The 16,060-nt window shown below is 40.6% G+C and overlaps 3 protein-coding genes across 10 annotated transcripts in view; 2 read left to right on the plus strand and 1 right to left on the minus strand.

Moving 5' to 3' along the window:
• The window catches only part of Fife (regulating synaptic membrane exocytosis protein fife), a 108,339-nt gene extending 96,816 nt beyond the window's left edge, over nucleotides 1-11,523 (minus strand). For 6 of the 7 annotated variants that reach the window (XR_013101862.1, XR_013101863.1, XM_076895671.1 and 3 more), the window contains exon 1: nucleotides 11,463-11,523. The gene's annotated coding sequence lies outside the window, so the exon portion shown is untranslated. Of the gene's footprint in view, nucleotides 1-7,978; nucleotides 8,031-11,462 lie in introns of those variants that run through there. The other variant, XM_076895668.1, reaches the window with a different exon arrangement.
• LOC143423971 (cytochrome c oxidase assembly factor 3, mitochondrial-like) lies at nucleotides 8,746-15,014 on the plus strand. Of its 2 annotated transcripts, XM_076895692.1 has the most exons (4): nucleotides 8,746-8,755; nucleotides 14,224-14,287; nucleotides 14,358-14,734; nucleotides 14,881-15,014. In XM_076895692.1, exons 2-3 carry the CDS (start codon nucleotides 14,278-14,280, stop codon nucleotides 14,648-14,650), a joined length of 303 nt encoding a protein of 100 aa, XP_076751807.1. In that variant the 5' UTR covers nucleotides 8,746-8,755; nucleotides 14,224-14,277; the 3' UTR covers nucleotides 14,651-14,734; nucleotides 14,881-15,014. The 2 variants fall into 2 exon arrangements, with proteins under 2 accessions (XP_076751807.1, XP_076751806.1); XM_076895691.1 differs by lacking the exon at nucleotides 8,746-8,755 and having other exon boundaries at nucleotides 14,207-14,287.
• Nucleotides 14,746-16,034, plus strand: Mttfb1 (mitochondrial transcription factor B1). The gene is made up of 3 exons (XM_076895685.1): nucleotides 14,746-15,405; nucleotides 15,489-15,642; nucleotides 15,753-16,034. The coding sequence occupies exons 1-3, from the start codon at nucleotides 14,775-14,777 to the stop codon at nucleotides 15,994-15,996; spliced, it is 1,029 nt and encodes a 342-aa protein (XP_076751800.1). The 5' UTR covers nucleotides 14,746-14,774; the 3' UTR covers nucleotides 15,997-16,034.
• Nucleotides 16,035-16,060: the final 26 nt, after the last annotated feature.

Genomic DNA, 16,060 nt, shown 5'->3' on the forward strand with positions numbered 1-16,060 from the left:
GTGCACCCATTGCACGTGAGTGGTCGTTAACGATAATATGAAATTTTTCAAATATTTATCAGCGGATCATAAATTACCGCATGGACGCGAATAACTGGTAAAAAGAAACTAGATAGAATTACATTTAAATTATATTCGCTGCAAGAAATAACTTCTGGCTGCGGATTCGTATTGAGACTCTGAATGTTCAATGAACACCAATTTAATACAGCGTGAAACATTGTATGGATAAGGATGAATGGGCCATCAATTGGTAATTAATCATTCGGCGAGAAGAATGGAATTAAACAATCGAGACTAATAGAAATTAATTGGAAGACATCCTTTAGCTTTCATCCTTCGAATTTCGAGAGTTCTATTCATTTATGTACGTACGCGTACTTTAAACTTCTGAATGCGATAAACGAGATTTATTCTGCAGTATTATTCGTTCTACGCGTGCACGTACATAAGGCACGAAAACATATCGATATGTATTGTATACGTTATAAATAACAGTGGCAAGAAAATAGAACTTTGCATTCATTCGGCAACGATCTTGCAAAAAAAAAAAAAATATACCGTAATTTCGCAGCGGAAAAATTGGTATTCATACAGCGATATTTGCACGGAAATGGAAATAATCAGTGCACGAAATATTCGGACCATAGAACGGTCCAATTCTTGAAAACCTTCCCTTTCCTACTTGTACGTAAAAAGTATTTCCACGGAACAATGGCACATTCTATTTCCGAATGAATATAAAATTCAATAATAAAAAAAGTCAACGGAGACAATGAACCGAATAATCCTATTCACCCAACAAAATTCATGTCACAGCATCCGTACTATTCCATGCTGTACAATAAAACCAATTTCTACGTTTCCAACCTATTACCAATCAATAGCCAATTTAATTTATACGAATTTCTAATTTCGATGCAACCAAAGGAATGTTCGGTCACAAAACCATTCATCACTCGCACCCATTCAACTTGTTACATATATATATAATATACACCATGATTCACTGCGAAGCTCGACGCGGATAAACTTTCAATGCCATAAATGTGAGACTGGCGAACGAGCATGGGATCAGCGTTTCAAGGACCAACGCTCGCAGGATGTATCAAGGGCCGGACAATTTCCTGGGTTAGCAAGCCGTAAGATATCTCGCATCAGATTCGCCCCATTTCAATTATTACCGTTGTTCCGACGAGTGACACCATACGAGCCGTAAAACAAGCAAGGAGGCGCGCCACAGGATTGGAGCGGAGGAGAAAATGAAGAGAAAATGGGTGACAGGATGTTGAGCAGATCGCGTGGCCCGCGGTAAGGAACTAGGCCATCTGATGACCTTGTTGCAATAAGCAGCCAAGGTAATATACGACGGCGCGGGTATAACAGGAGCGTTGGTGAAATATTCATCAGGAATCGTTAACGAAAAAGAGGACGGATTGGTCGTTAACCTTGTAAATTTAGACAAGAGAGCAAAGTATAACGCGTGCATTATGGTTTTTATAACTATTTGTTCTATACATGTATTATACATGTATTTGTAGTATATTATATTAGGTCTACCGTAAAGTTCTGTCTGTCTGCGAAGTGGAAGAAAATAATACATTTTTCATTCATTGTGCAATGTAGTTCTCATCGTTACTTCTGACCTTTTGCCAGCGTGATGGCAATTTGTAAATATCATTCTTGAAAAATGCCTTGTCCTTAGAGGCGAAGAACTCAAGTAGTGCTTGACTAACTTCTGCTTCAGTTTTTTAATATTTGTTTTCCTTAACAAATTTTGCAATAAGAGAAACAAGTGACGATCGAAGGATGCTAGGGTCTAGGTGGATGTGGAATTTAGAAGAGTACATGGGTATAGATGCACTTGATTTGTCAATTAATTATCGAATAATCCATTCGACGTTTTTAGTAGCACGAATTGTTTCTTGAAGATGCTCGAGCTTCTTTGTGACAGCTCTCGAGAGGTAAACACTAGATGGAAAAGCGAAATCTTCGGGGGAGAGAAATTGATGGTCGTATAGCGTCTTAAAAGAACGGTATTCGCGTTCGAGTAACCATTTGCAGTTCAAGTGAAATGGATCGCGAACGATGAATGTATTCGCGGTATAGAGGCGTAGACATGGTATCCCGTACGAAATAGAATACTTCAAAAAGACAACACAATTTTACACATGATTTTGCGAAACATTACCGTGTCGTTCTTCCGCCCCCTTTCTCTGTAAATGTTAGACATTAGAGTGACAGGAATATATTGAATTACGATACGAGCTTATTTACTAAAGTGAAAGATACCGCTCGCTATGACATTTTCTAAGAAACGTGTGGAAGGTTTAATAAATTACCAGGGACATTTTATTGCCTGTACTATTTAAAGGCCTCACCGAATGACCTACTCTATATAACTTCAATTTTTGATGTTATGACTCTGCGAACATACAGTTATGGACTTCCGCGCATTTTCAGATCCCATCGCACTATGTCGCGTGAAATACCTCTTTTATAGACTCGAAGAAAGGAAAACGAAACGTGGATGTTAATTATTTTCACTCGTACGCGTAATAAATCATGTTGCTAGACTTATTACGCAATTTAATAACGATAATACTAGCTCTTTTTTTACTGAGGAACTTTTGCACTGATCATTTTAATTCCAAACCTTAAGACTTGTTGCAAACAAATTTACTGTCTAATTAAGCTAGAGAAAATACTCTTATGTAATTGGTAACGAACTGATATTGCATATCAGGAACGCTGTCTGACCAAGTATTACTGATACTACTGATGCATCCTTGAATTTCAATCGACAGTACCTATAATACACCTATACACCAATGGAGTGTTGGAATCGTTTGCCAAAAGGATAGGGAACCTTTAACCGAAACACGATTCACTGTTCTGGTAATTAATATCCGTTCCAAATACATGTGGGGAACGATTCAAGCATTTCGGTAATGCTGTAACAGCTACATCGATATTACGAGCTAAATATTAATTAGTACTCGAGCGTCTGATCATTTTTCCTTGATGTAATGGGATAACGATCTAACACTTGAATGCTGACCAAGAAATTATTTTTATAATTGATCGAATTCGTAAAATAATGTTACTAAACTCGACGTATTTTGATTTTCAATTTCTCAACAAGGTTTTGCAAAATTTCTTTTACGCGTGTCGTAACATTGTAAATTGCTTGACATTGCTAACAAAGAGCGTTAGTTTATTAAAAATTTCAAGGAAATAGCCAGCCGTTTCGAACGCGTGTTTCATAGTTGAACGTTGCGGTTTCTCGATCGATCGGCGAGCACACTTGACACGTCAAAGGTGACACCGTAGCCTGTACTAAAATATCGCGATATCAGTGCGTTAAGATGTCAATATGTCAACGGCATCGACGTTGTCAGGCGCGTTTATACCTGAAACGGGCGCTCGAGAGCAATACCGTAACTTGCGTTAATTTACGAAAATGAGAAAGTGTCAATCTGTCAGCACGTGAAACTATTGAATTATCGCTGGCCGTTGTTGAAATTGCCGCTTTTAAAATCATTGAAAAACCGCGCCCGTTCAATTACCGGCTGGATGTGAACGAGGGTAACCGTTCAATTTGCTGGGAAGACATTCTCGTAGAATTTATAAGACACGTCGCGGACCAGGCTATTAAAATATCCGTATCATCTTGAAATATCTTATTAAGGATATAAATTGTGTAAAGGTTAAAACGGGTAATTGAAAATTACGTTCTCCTTTGAGAGTTGTCGGTTTCGGCCGCTTGACATCGCACAGCCGCGCACTCTTCGAGTGTTTCTCAGGCTAAAGTGAAAAATTCCAAACGTCCCGTACAGTACGAAAATTTCGTTTAACTCGAAAAAATCGCACATCATCCTGGCTTGGAAAAGTTTTACGCGGAAAATTAGATTCCGTCGAAACACAATCGACGTTTCCTCCCGTTTCACTTGGACACTAATTTCTCCGTTCCATCGTACTTTTAATAAGTGCGATTAGAACAGCTCCTTTCCTCTGCCAATATTTTCTTTTACCATGAAACAGACTTTACCTCGCGTCGACCTTCGATTTATCGCGGCAGATGGTGAACAAAAATATTTGCTCGCCGTTCAGACTATTATTATAAACGTAGAAACGTTCAATCACGATCGAGAGCGCAGGTAACTTCGAAACGTAACAGCTTGCTCAAACATGCATGGGAGTATATCTTTCATTTCGCCACTTAAGTAAACGCTCCTTCCTCCCTGATTTCCACGCGGATTAACGCCACGAATTACATCGATATCGAAGAAAAAAAAGCTCACGCTAATCGATGATGATAAGTAAAGATCCACAGATGTAATCAGCAGGACACGGCGAGGAACTTTTGAAGCAACCAGAAAATGCCGATTCTAATAGGACCAGTCCACTTAAGTGGCTTTTTAAGACTCTCAAGTTATTCACAAGCGTCTCTTTGCACGTGTGAAAATACCAGCTTAATGCGAGCATGGACGATCGTCGCCCACACGAGCAAAATTTTCAGCGATAGCGGTAATGGCCTATAACACTGTGACAGTGTGCATTATAAGACTGCATACACTCGCACACAGAATGACTATACGGATGTCTACGTTGGACAGGTTTGTTGCCTCTGGGACGAATTGAAGGCTGCGATGTTTGAGAGCAAACTACTCGCGTCGGTTGAATAGAACCTCGAGCAGAAGTGCATTTTAAAGGATGTGGTCAGCTTTTCAAAAGTAGTGTACACACAGCGCACGCATTGATCCTTGGAGAGGCGTCTTAGAGAAAGAGTTAAAAATCCGGATTGTGCGAGAAATTAGTAGAATACTTGGGACTCCATTCGATCAGCCCACGTAAGTAGTTCAGCCTTAAACATAGCAGCCTTTCATCTGTCGCGCATACATCGTCCATCGAAACGAACTATATCGTATCAAACGAATAAAGATCGCAGCACGTAATAACACTTGCGTTAAACTGGTTCGGCATGCCTCGCAGCACAAATATTTGTCTTCAAAATATTTCTGCCCGTCCGACTTATCGTGCTTCATTCTACTGGACTACTTCTACCCGCGACACGTGTGCTTTCTGCCCGCACAGGTCACTTCACCTCGGAGTTTTACGCAACAAACAAGAGGACTTAATCCAGCCCACAGGCTTGGTTTGCATAATCCTGAATCTCGCGAAATAAACACGCAATTAATTAACGTTCACACAAAACGGCCTTAGAAACCGGGCGGTTGCGTACAAAGTTCCATGAAAAGCCCACGCCCGATCAAATGTCAAGCTGGCAGTCATTCAGAGGTCTAAAAATACTGAAAGATCATGTTCGGGACCGCCCACGCGAGAAAGTCCTGGGCTCGAATGACGGGGTGGATCCCGAAAGGGCGATCGTGTCCGCCACGAAGACTCGCGATATTGCCGTCGTGAGGTGCGCGAAAGAAGATCGAAAGGGGCTGCGAGTTCCACGACGAAGCTGTGTATTTTTCATCCGTGACGGAGACGAGGAAGAGAAGTCGTGGCGAGAGGAATGCTCGACCATAGACCAGCGTGTTATTAAGAGATAGATGGCGGCGAGGATCCCTCTTTTGGCGTCTCGTGCGCCATCGACACCCCCTCCAAGAGTCACAGACAATGGAAACATTCCATCGCAATTAGCGAGACGATTCCTCGTAAAGGGATGACGAGGAACGGAAAGTAGACGCGCGATGTTTACTCGGAGGCTTCCTGCGGGCCCGGAACCGCGTACACGCGCGAACAAAGGAGCAAAAGGGGTGAGAGCGAGTTCCGGCGAGGGAAACCAAGCGACCAAGTGTTCGCTACGCGACCACCTTTCCTACTCGGATCTCCGTGCTCGGATTAACTCGCGTTTTCGGGGGCTGTAAATTCCGAGCTGTCCCGCAACTTCGTCGCACGTTCGCCGCCGCGAGGAACCGGGTGGCCTCGACACGAACGATGGACCAATCTCTCCGAGCTGTGCGCGTTTCTGCAGGGACTTTCAATTTCTCGTTAACCGCTTCGACTCACATTTTTCGAGAACGGAAGATGGAACCTTCAAGCGAATCATTTTTACTTGGCCGTCTCCTGAAAGATTCGCGTCATAACGCGCGGATGAAATGTTAAACGTTTGCCTCGCGATTCTTGCGATCCTCCCGTTAATGGGTGGACTTTTCTTTGGAATATTTTCGAATTTTCCTGAAACTTCGCTTAATTCAAGAACAAGATAAATAGTATGATATACGTTTTCCTACCCAAATGGAATATGTAACATTTTTCACACTATACAATTGGAAGTTGATCAATTTTGCAAGCACTAAATACTTTTATAAAAAATAATCCAAATGTTCAGTTCATGAAATTCACTCCAACAATTTACGATTGTTACGAACGAAGACGATGCTGTGCAAGCACTTTCAAGTGGTTCGTATCGATAATTTAAATCGGCTCGCGCGAAACGTCGAAAAATTCAAATAGGAAACTTAATCTTGGCGCAGCCTCGATCCACCGTAAATTTTCCTGCGCGGCGATAAAACGTAGGAAAATTCCCATCGTGGAAAGGAATCTAGCAGGCCCTTAATGCGAACTCCGCACGCGATTTCATCGGCGATAAAGCAGAAGGAAACCAGCCCGGAAAATTACCACGTCATTCGCTAATTAATTGATCTATGTAACATATAACATTTTTGCTACAATTTTCATCGTCTCTTCCATTAAAAAAATAAGGACAACAATACTTTTACAGGAATTGTGTAATCTGACTAATTTCAAAAATCATTCAACAAACGTCTCATTCCCTTCTTAGTCTAAAATTTTGTTATACTGACACAACCACGCTAATTTCCTCAACAAAATACTTCCATTTTACTATCAAACGTGTATCCTAATCAGTCAGATATCATTTCGAAGTGTCATATCGTAAACAGAAGGCGACGTCTCATCGTCGCGTTACATTTCCGCGAGTCGTGTCCACGATCACGTCTTACATCGCGGGACCATTTAAAAGCGAATTATTAGTCACGCGAGCAACGTTTGATTTACCGGTATTCTGGAAAAGCAAACATCGTCGTGTTAAACGAACGCGAAACAACCGTGGAACAGGCTGGGGGACTGCGTTATTAATTTATTCGAATTGAACCCTCTAACGCGACCTGTTACACGCGTCGCGTCGCGTGCAATCAATGCACGCGGTATTCGCGAACATGACCGTGTGACATTAAAGACAAACTTTTTACCGCACTTCGCGTAGAGGCAGAAACTCGATCGAGATAAATTCTAGAAAAGAACAAAATTTTCCATCCACGAGAAGGCGAGGAATCGTTCGAAACTAATTTAGAAACAGCTGTTCTTTCCGTCGCGATAAAGGTTCGATCGGTGTAGCGACGGGAGTCGCGCGATAAGAGTCAGCGTAGAAGTGGAGATCGTCAAGACAGAATGGAACGTTCCCCGGGAATCGAGGAAATGGGGGCGGAAATCAGACGATTAAAACGGGATCAAATCCATCTGGAAATTACGTAGCATGCGTGGCTCGATTCCCACGGAAAACCGCATCCCGACGAACACAGGGGAGCACGGCTCGAAAGGCGAGCGCACCTTCGGCCCATTAATTACCAATAGCATCGATTCGGCTATTCGACGACTGGCTCCAACGAAAAACACATCTGTCGACGGGCAATTAGGCGAACCGTTTTCAATTATACGACGAGGAAACGTTTCCATTCCGCTCGACGATTTCCAGGACCTCTCCCCACGGATCCCCATGAATTCTCCTGTCGAAACGTACGTATAGAAAGTACCTACAGACACGTTCGCCCCCAATAACGAGGCTAACTACTTGTTCGATTCTCGCTGGAAATTCACTGTCGACTCTGGGGAGGAGTGGACGAAAAAGAGCGTCGAGAGGTCGTCCGTGTGACACCACTGGTCCGAGGGGTCGATAGAAGCGCGCGAAAGCGGTTTTAAGAGAAGAACCGGAATGACCAACCTGTTACTTGAAAGCTGCCGGAAGCTTCCGAGCGGGAAAGTGCGTGCGTTCTTTCAGGCGCGCTCTCACGTTCAGCTGCCTCCCCGGATGGATGTGCACACGTGCTCGTATTTTCTACAAACGTACAAGATTACCATCTGAACGACTGTACACGCGCGCGACGAGTCCGTGTCTCTGGTCCACCGTGTTTCTCGCGGTTGGTCCGCGCTTTCCGTGCGTGCGCGCAGTCCACGAATGTTCACGCGCTGCGTGTGTACCTACCGTGCGTATCTCTCTACCCGTGCGTGTACGCGTCCGTGCACGTCTGTCTGTACGTATGCGCGTCGTTGCAGGTGCAAGGTGTGCCTGTCGTTCTCGCCGTGGTTCTCCAGGGGTAAAAACCGGCGCGCATGCCTGAGCGCGAGGACGCGCAAAAAAAGTGAAACTCACGTACGGCTCGCGTACTCGAGGCTCGAGACGGAGAGTGGGCAAAAACAAAAACGAATAAGAACCACCGTGACGTCCAGAAGGAACGATATCGTCGGGCAGGCTGCCCGGCTTGTACTGCCCGGGTCTCCTGTTTCTCCCACCTAGCGAACCATCCACCCCTCCGATTCCAGTCTCTCTCTCTCTCTCTCTCTCTCTCCTTCTCTCTCTTTCTCTATGTGTACGCTCTTTCTCTCTCCCGGCTCTCCTGCCTCTCCTGCCACTCTCCTGCCTCCTCTGCCTTCGCCCTGCCGCTTTTCCTTACACCCCCGTCACGGCAACCCCCGCCAGTGAGCGCGCCTGCCGAAAAAGCTCGCCTATTCTCCTCTATCCGCACCCCACCTTTCGCCCCCTTTCATCCTCCTTCGCCATCTCCCCGCTCGTGCCTCGCAATGATCGTCCTTTTCGCTCCTCGAACAGGACCCCCTCTGTCCCACGGTTCCCTTACCACGAACCGCGACTCTCTTCTCTCATTCTCGCTTACTCCTGGCTGGCTCCTCGGTCCTGACTCCGACTCCGTACACTCTGAACCGAACCCGATCCGTACACGATGTCTTTACCTCGCCCTCTCGCCATCTGGTTCGACAACCCCCCTCTGTACCCCGCCGCACTCGCGTCCCACCGCGAAACGCCAGCTCAAGGCGCAAGCTCGTCCTTTTCTCCCAGGTGGATGAAAGTGGGAGACCTGTCGGGCAACCACCGGGTGGAATATCCTCCGAAGGACCCCAGGGATCGCACCAAGACGAGACGCGCATTATTCGCGCGCGTTTTCACGCACGTGGACCGGAACGCACCGGGGGGTTGCCTCGAAACGGAGCACCCTTCTTCCACTCGTGGACGCGGGATCGCGATTTCGAGGGCTGATCGTTTAGAAACTTTTTTTCTCCTTGTTATCTTAGTGAATAACGTTCGAGAAGAGGGGAACGGGGGTGCTGGGGTGGTTTTTCGGGAGCGTGGGGAAAGAACAACGGCGAGGGACGGGGGTGGGCTACGTGACGAGAAGACGCGTTCGAAAGGGAAAGTCGTGACTGGACTGCTGATTTTATACAAATGTGAATTTTTGAAGTATGGTAAATATAATCGAAATGCGGGTCAATTGTAAGTGGGAGATTAGATCGAATCGTGTATTACCATATGGAGGGCTCTTTTTGGGAAAGTTCCAGTTGAATTTAATTTTGGTGTATTCGATTTTTGCCGTCTGATTTCTTGTTTTTTTTTTTTTATATACAATCAAATGGGAATTTATAGAAGTGAAAATCGCAGAAACGAAATCCGCTCCGTAACTGCTTCGATCGAGCTCCCGTCTGTGCTTTGAATAACAAACGAAAGCCTGACGAAGCAAAAACGAATCCCTGTGATCTTTGATGCATTATCATCCCAGTCGCTATCGTTATTTCAGAATAGACTTATTCGGCTCTTTTTCCATAAGCTGGCGAGAGACTGGCGAGGGAACGATAGATGCGGGTCAGAGACAAGGCAGGAGACAAAAGGGTGCATTTCAAGGGTCAATTGGGTAGAAAATTTCAGCAATGAAACCGGGTGACGGTAACATGAAAAACGACGCACGAAATGGGATTTACAGAAACGGCTGCTCGTTATTTGCCAAAAATAAATAGTCACGGCCATATTATACACTGCTGACTTCGCAAACCGATGCGTTCCACGAACGAGAAAAACTCGAAACGTTGTTCGATCCTTTTCATATTGTCTGCTTTTTCATCGATCGATTAAAAACGAATGTCGATCGATCATCAGTTATGATACCAACAGCATTATATCAACTGGTAATCGGTGGACGTTCATATTCAATCGAAATATAAAAACTGAATGATGTGAAGAGGCTCTCACACCAGCCGATGTATCGATCAATTTTATGTAAACAGTTGACGCACGCAACAGTTTTTCATCGTACAAGAAAAAAAGTAAACGCAAAAAATGCTTTGCTGCCGTTGACTTTCCATTTTTTTTTTGTTCGCCTCGCTTTTCATTGGTTTCTCTTTTGCCACAGTACGCGCTGCTGCGAGTGTTTTCTCGTTGGAGAATCGAAAAATTACTATTAATACGAGCTTCAACGTTCCGAGCAACGGCGTTCTGTGGATAGAGTCGCGTGTTTCAATTTGCTTTACAATCCATTAAAATGGATAATTGACATTGTTAATGTAATGCAACATTATCAAATATTCGGGCTCCATCAGAGCAGCGAGTACACGTTCCGCGGTCTCAGAGTACCTGACGCTGCATGGCTGAACGATCAAAGCGTTTCGTTCGAAAAAATATTGGATATCCCGGACATTTCGTCGTAGATTGAATCTTGAAGCGTATTTCGTGAACCTTGCTTCAAGATTACTTGGAAGAATTTCATCGTAACGTTTAAACACAGCGTTCTTAAACGAAAAATGATCGGTTGAAAAATCATTTTTCATTACAAAATATAATATATTTCTTTAGAAAAAGGTTCAATAAGTGTGCGATATTTCGTAATAACACCATACGAAAAGTTAAATAAACCATTGAAATTACTCTGTACCATCTGAGGTTGGCTACGAATAGCTTTACCTTTACTACTGATGATACAAAGTATAACACGTTGAAACGTGCAAATGAACTTTCGATTAAAATACTTGAGCTTATTTATGGTTTCACAGGTATGCTCGAATACGTGTCTCTGCTTTTTAAAAACGTATGCGATTAAATTACACATTAATTAACAATACAATTTTTGTAATTAACAATTTCATTATTCAAATACGCTACTCTGATATTTTATTTCAAAATGTATCACTGTAAAACGATACTAGACAGTAATAAACATTATAAGAATCAAATAGGATTTTATTATAAAAAAAACATAAGGAAGAAAACATTTTTAATTGAAACAGTTGAACTCTATCGCTCGACTCGTGCTACTTTACACACGTGAAAGGCAATTTAAGTTCCAGCTCGCGCGTATACCAAAAATTCCTATGAAACCATCTAACTCAGTATTAGGTAATACGTTTGGAACATTTACATGACATACCTGCTTAATTAGAGTCGTATGCAGAATAGTTTGTCGATATATGTGACTGAAGGAGGTCTCGCCAGGCGGTGCCAAGGGTTCAGCATTGCATAGTGAACCGGTAAGTCGTTCCCCAAGGCGTATCTAGGAGATCCCACAGGCATTCCCTTATCTTTCACTGTCGAGTGGGGCCAAGCGAAATCCCCTCACAAGTGCCCAGGGGGCATCCTTAAAAAACATATTGCAGGAACGTCCCGTGACGGCTTATGAAGCACCTTGAATCCCAAATCACTCCTAACTGCTCCTCCCATGGCAGTTTCAAGACCTGCTGATAATTTCTTAATCTCAGTATTAACGTTATTAAAACTTAATTACACGTATATACAGTGGCTTAATACGAGGTCCAAGTACCTGTTAAGAGTTTTACGGAAGCGATCCTGTCGTCTTGAAAATTCATTGCCTCTCAGCTTACGATTCTATACGCTGGATAAAACGGGCAAACCTGTAAATGAAAATCAGTTTTTTTTTAATTGAATTGTATTGTACATAGTCGCATGGATCTTTTCTTATTTTACTAAATATTGTGCATAATTACTATTGCTTTACATTTTCAGCAATCAAAGGATTAAGCAAACGCGTGTTTCGATCTAATCGTTAAAATTTCAACAATGGATAATTATTTCTAACGATAACAATCAGTAGAACACTGTTACACAAAGGATCCACTTATCCGAATTGTTTATTTGTCCCTCGGTGATCAGATAAGTGAAGTTCTATTGCATTTAAATTGCACATATTTGTGCCATTAGGTATTGATCAGCGACTGCAAGTTTTAAGTGTAAATAGTCATGTGGGTCGATGCATGTAAACAAGTTAGCACGGTGATTAGCAACCTGCGTCCCACGAGTTCTATATACTCCACCAAAGTTGTTTGTACGACACGTTTTAATCAATTAAAATGAGGAATTGTTATATATCCTACGCGAATATGGTTGTATGAAATAATTTTCCATAAAGACCGTATGTGATAATTATTTCAGTATAAATAACGTGATAAAAATAATAACGTGAGCGATAGCTAAAAGAAGAAAAGTTGCTCGTTACTGTAGAGCAATTAGCTAGATGATTAAAAAGCATGTCCCCCCTCCAGAAAACTGTAATGGATGAAAATCGAAAACATACCCTCGTAACAACGAATCTTGTACTCTTGAATTAAATTACGACGCTATTAACATAATATAAAAAACATGAATAATTCATAAATATACAAAGATTGATGCAATTTATGATTTTCGCTTCAATGATAACAACGAGAAGTATTTGTATTTTATGTTAACGTTGAACGATTCGCAAGTATTATTCCGATATTAAATTACCGGGAATCATTAACATTATTCGACGAAATGCTCAATTTCATTTGACGAAGCATCATAAAGATATACATTAGTTCGTCCCTATATTGGTGGACATATTACAACAAATTAACGAAGATAGCTTTCAGAGAAAATTAAAAATTGCAATTTGCATGCGATCAACGACAGATCGTTTCACGTAAATGAAAAAGAAATTCTATACATATATATTAAAATTCTGTCCGATAATATCGTTTGAAATTTCGGTACGATAAGTTATAAATAAAATAGAGTACCATGGAGATAAAGCTAGTACGAAAAAATTATGATCAGAGGTAGCTCGCGTATAAACACTGTGGAACTGCAGCACCCCCTTGCAGCATCCCACTTGACATTACCGATAGCACTTAATATAATAAGTCCCTTTTTCTTTCATTCTTTCATTGTAGTTGTACAATGTATAATCCTTAAGCTTAATGTCAATGTTTATCCTCCAGTTTATAAAAGAGATAAAAAATCTTTGCATGGAACTGTGCAACACCCCCACGAGCCACCAGTGATTATGGGAGATAATACATAGATCCCATAGATACACTCACCAAAAAACAAATAGCGCTGTAATACAATGCTAAATTTTGTTCTCGTACTAAGCTCCTACTTCTGTAAAAAATTAGATACCAAGAAGTACAAATTAATTTCATGATAATTCACATTTCATAAACTTTAAGTGAAATACCGATTCTCGACTAATATGTTTATAAGTAAATTCTTAAGTTATACATATAAAAGATGATACCTCAAATCTTATCACCATTTATGAAATTCACGCTGATAACTGTACACTCGCACACGTTCTATAATATTACATATAATCTATGTATTTAATGTTTGAAAATTAAAAATGTAATTATCATTCGATTTCATATTCCACCCTTCGTCCATATTGAAATTACATAAATAAGAGCGCATGCGGGTAACACTTGTGATATTGCGCTTAAAGTAATATTATTTTCACACTTCTGAATTTATAGGTAAATGTGTATATATATATATGTATAGATAGATAAATATGTACCGTTAATAATTTTCTATATGCGTATAGACATTTGTCTACATTTTAGACATAATAGATCAATTTAACATGTAACTTTCGAACTTGTTAAAACGTTAGTTTCAACATAACCTCAATTGAATTGCAACAGAACAAAGTTATAACAAAAATGAAACAAATTTCGATATTACTTAAAATGAAAGAATCGATGTGCGTTGAAATTAGAAAATTTATACTTTTTCTATTTATATATATATATGATATAACTAGTGTGTAGAGGTCAATTAGGTTTTCAAAAGTTATGAAACTGCATTTTTTATTTATGTAACTATTTGTTTAAACAGAAGCAGATCTCCACCAAAAAGGATATACTAACGATATATAACTAAGATACAGCAATTGTGCATAAAATCACACGACAAAAGTTTAGAAGATGCAACCTGGTGAATGGCAAGATCGATATTAAGTGTACGTCGTTGTAAATCTTCTACTTATTAATTGCTTTATTTACAGATGAAAACAAAAGCGACTTTATGCAAAAGCTAGATCTTGTTAAAGACAAAAGTAAATTGAAATACAGTGATATAATATATATGAAACAAGCGGAAGAGGTAGCCATTCAGAAAGCATTGAAATATAAATATACTCGCAGGAAGTGTAATATAGCAGCTGTTTCTCTAGCTTGTTTAGTTGTAGGAATCTATGCATATACCATTCACGCTGTGAAACAGGAAACTTTTCTAGATAATTTAGACGAACCGGAAAAAATAATTGAAAAGCCAACTTCGAACACTAATTTGTCTTAAAATTAATTATAAATAAGATTATAAATATATATAATTAGAAAAACTAAAACTGATGCTGAATATTGTAAGACGCATAATTTAATAGTAATAAATTACTTTTACTCTTAAAATATAAATATCAAAAATGTCTACCTTAAGGTTACCACCTTTACTGAGCATAAAAGATGTGTTAAAATTGTATAAGCTAGGAGCAGTGAAACACCTCTCTCAAAATTTCATCTTAAATCCAGATTTGTGTGATAAAATAGTTAAAAAGGCAGGAAATCTAAGTGATTGTCATGTGTTAGAAGTCGGACCAGGTCCTGGTGGTTTGACACGATCCATTTTAAAGTACAACCCACAGAAATTAATCGTTGTAGAGAAAGACAAAAGGTTTGAGCCACCGTTAGAAATGCTCCAAGATGCTTTCGCAGCAATCGATGGTAAAATGGAGATTATTTATGATGATATCATGAAAGTAGACTTAACTAAATACTTTCCTGCAACCGAGGCTCGAGATTGGATGGATAAAGCTCCAAGGATTAAAATAATTGGTAATTTGCCATTTAACGTGTCAACACCTCTCATAATAAAATGGTTGCATGCGATAAGTGAAAGAAGAGGCGCCTGGGAATTCGGAAGAACTAGAATGACGCTAACATTTCAAAAAGAAGTTGCAGAACGTTTAGTAGCCGAACCCATGAACATTCAAAGATGTAGATTATCTGTAATGGCGCAAGCTTGGACGCATCCTCTATTAAATTTTGTTATATCAGGTAAGTTAACTAGTTTCTTGTTTTTGTCCTTCAGATTTTGTTATCAATAAAATCTAGTCTACGTTTATTCTCCAATACAACAGGTGCAGCTTTTGTTCCTAAACCGGACGTTGACGTCGGCCTTGTAACGTTTGTACCTTTAGCTACTCCAAGAACGAGACACGAATTCAAAATTTTCGAGAAAGTAACACGACATATATTTAGTTTTCGCCAGAAATACTGTATACGAGGTATTGAGTAAGTAACCATCACGCAAAGACATTGTCGAATTCCAATGAAGAAAATAATTTAGTCGCAAACATTATTAAATGTTAATGTCATTCTAAATTACTCACTCATTTTTGTAGAACACTGTTTCCTTTAGAAAAGCGAGCGGAATTAGGTGAAATGATGTTCAAATTGTCCGACTTGAATCCACACAGGAGACCAGTAGAACTTACGGTGGAAGATATTGATAAACTTGTGTCTGCATATAAATATTTACTGGAACTCCATCCAGACGTAGGAATGTATGAGTATCGTGCATCTCGACGCATTGTATCCCTACGGAAATTAAAAGATTTAGAAGTTATAGAGTTGGAAGATTTGTAATTCATATAAATGTAATAAATAACGATTAATCTGTATAATGTTTGTAAATTTTTACGTGAACGCA

This window comes from Xylocopa sonorina, chromosome 5, assembly GCF_050948175.1.
Source record: "Xylocopa sonorina isolate GNS202 chromosome 5, iyXylSono1_principal, whole genome shotgun sequence".
NCBI lineage: Eukaryota > Metazoa > Arthropoda > Insecta > Hymenoptera > Apidae > Xylocopa > Xylocopa sonorina.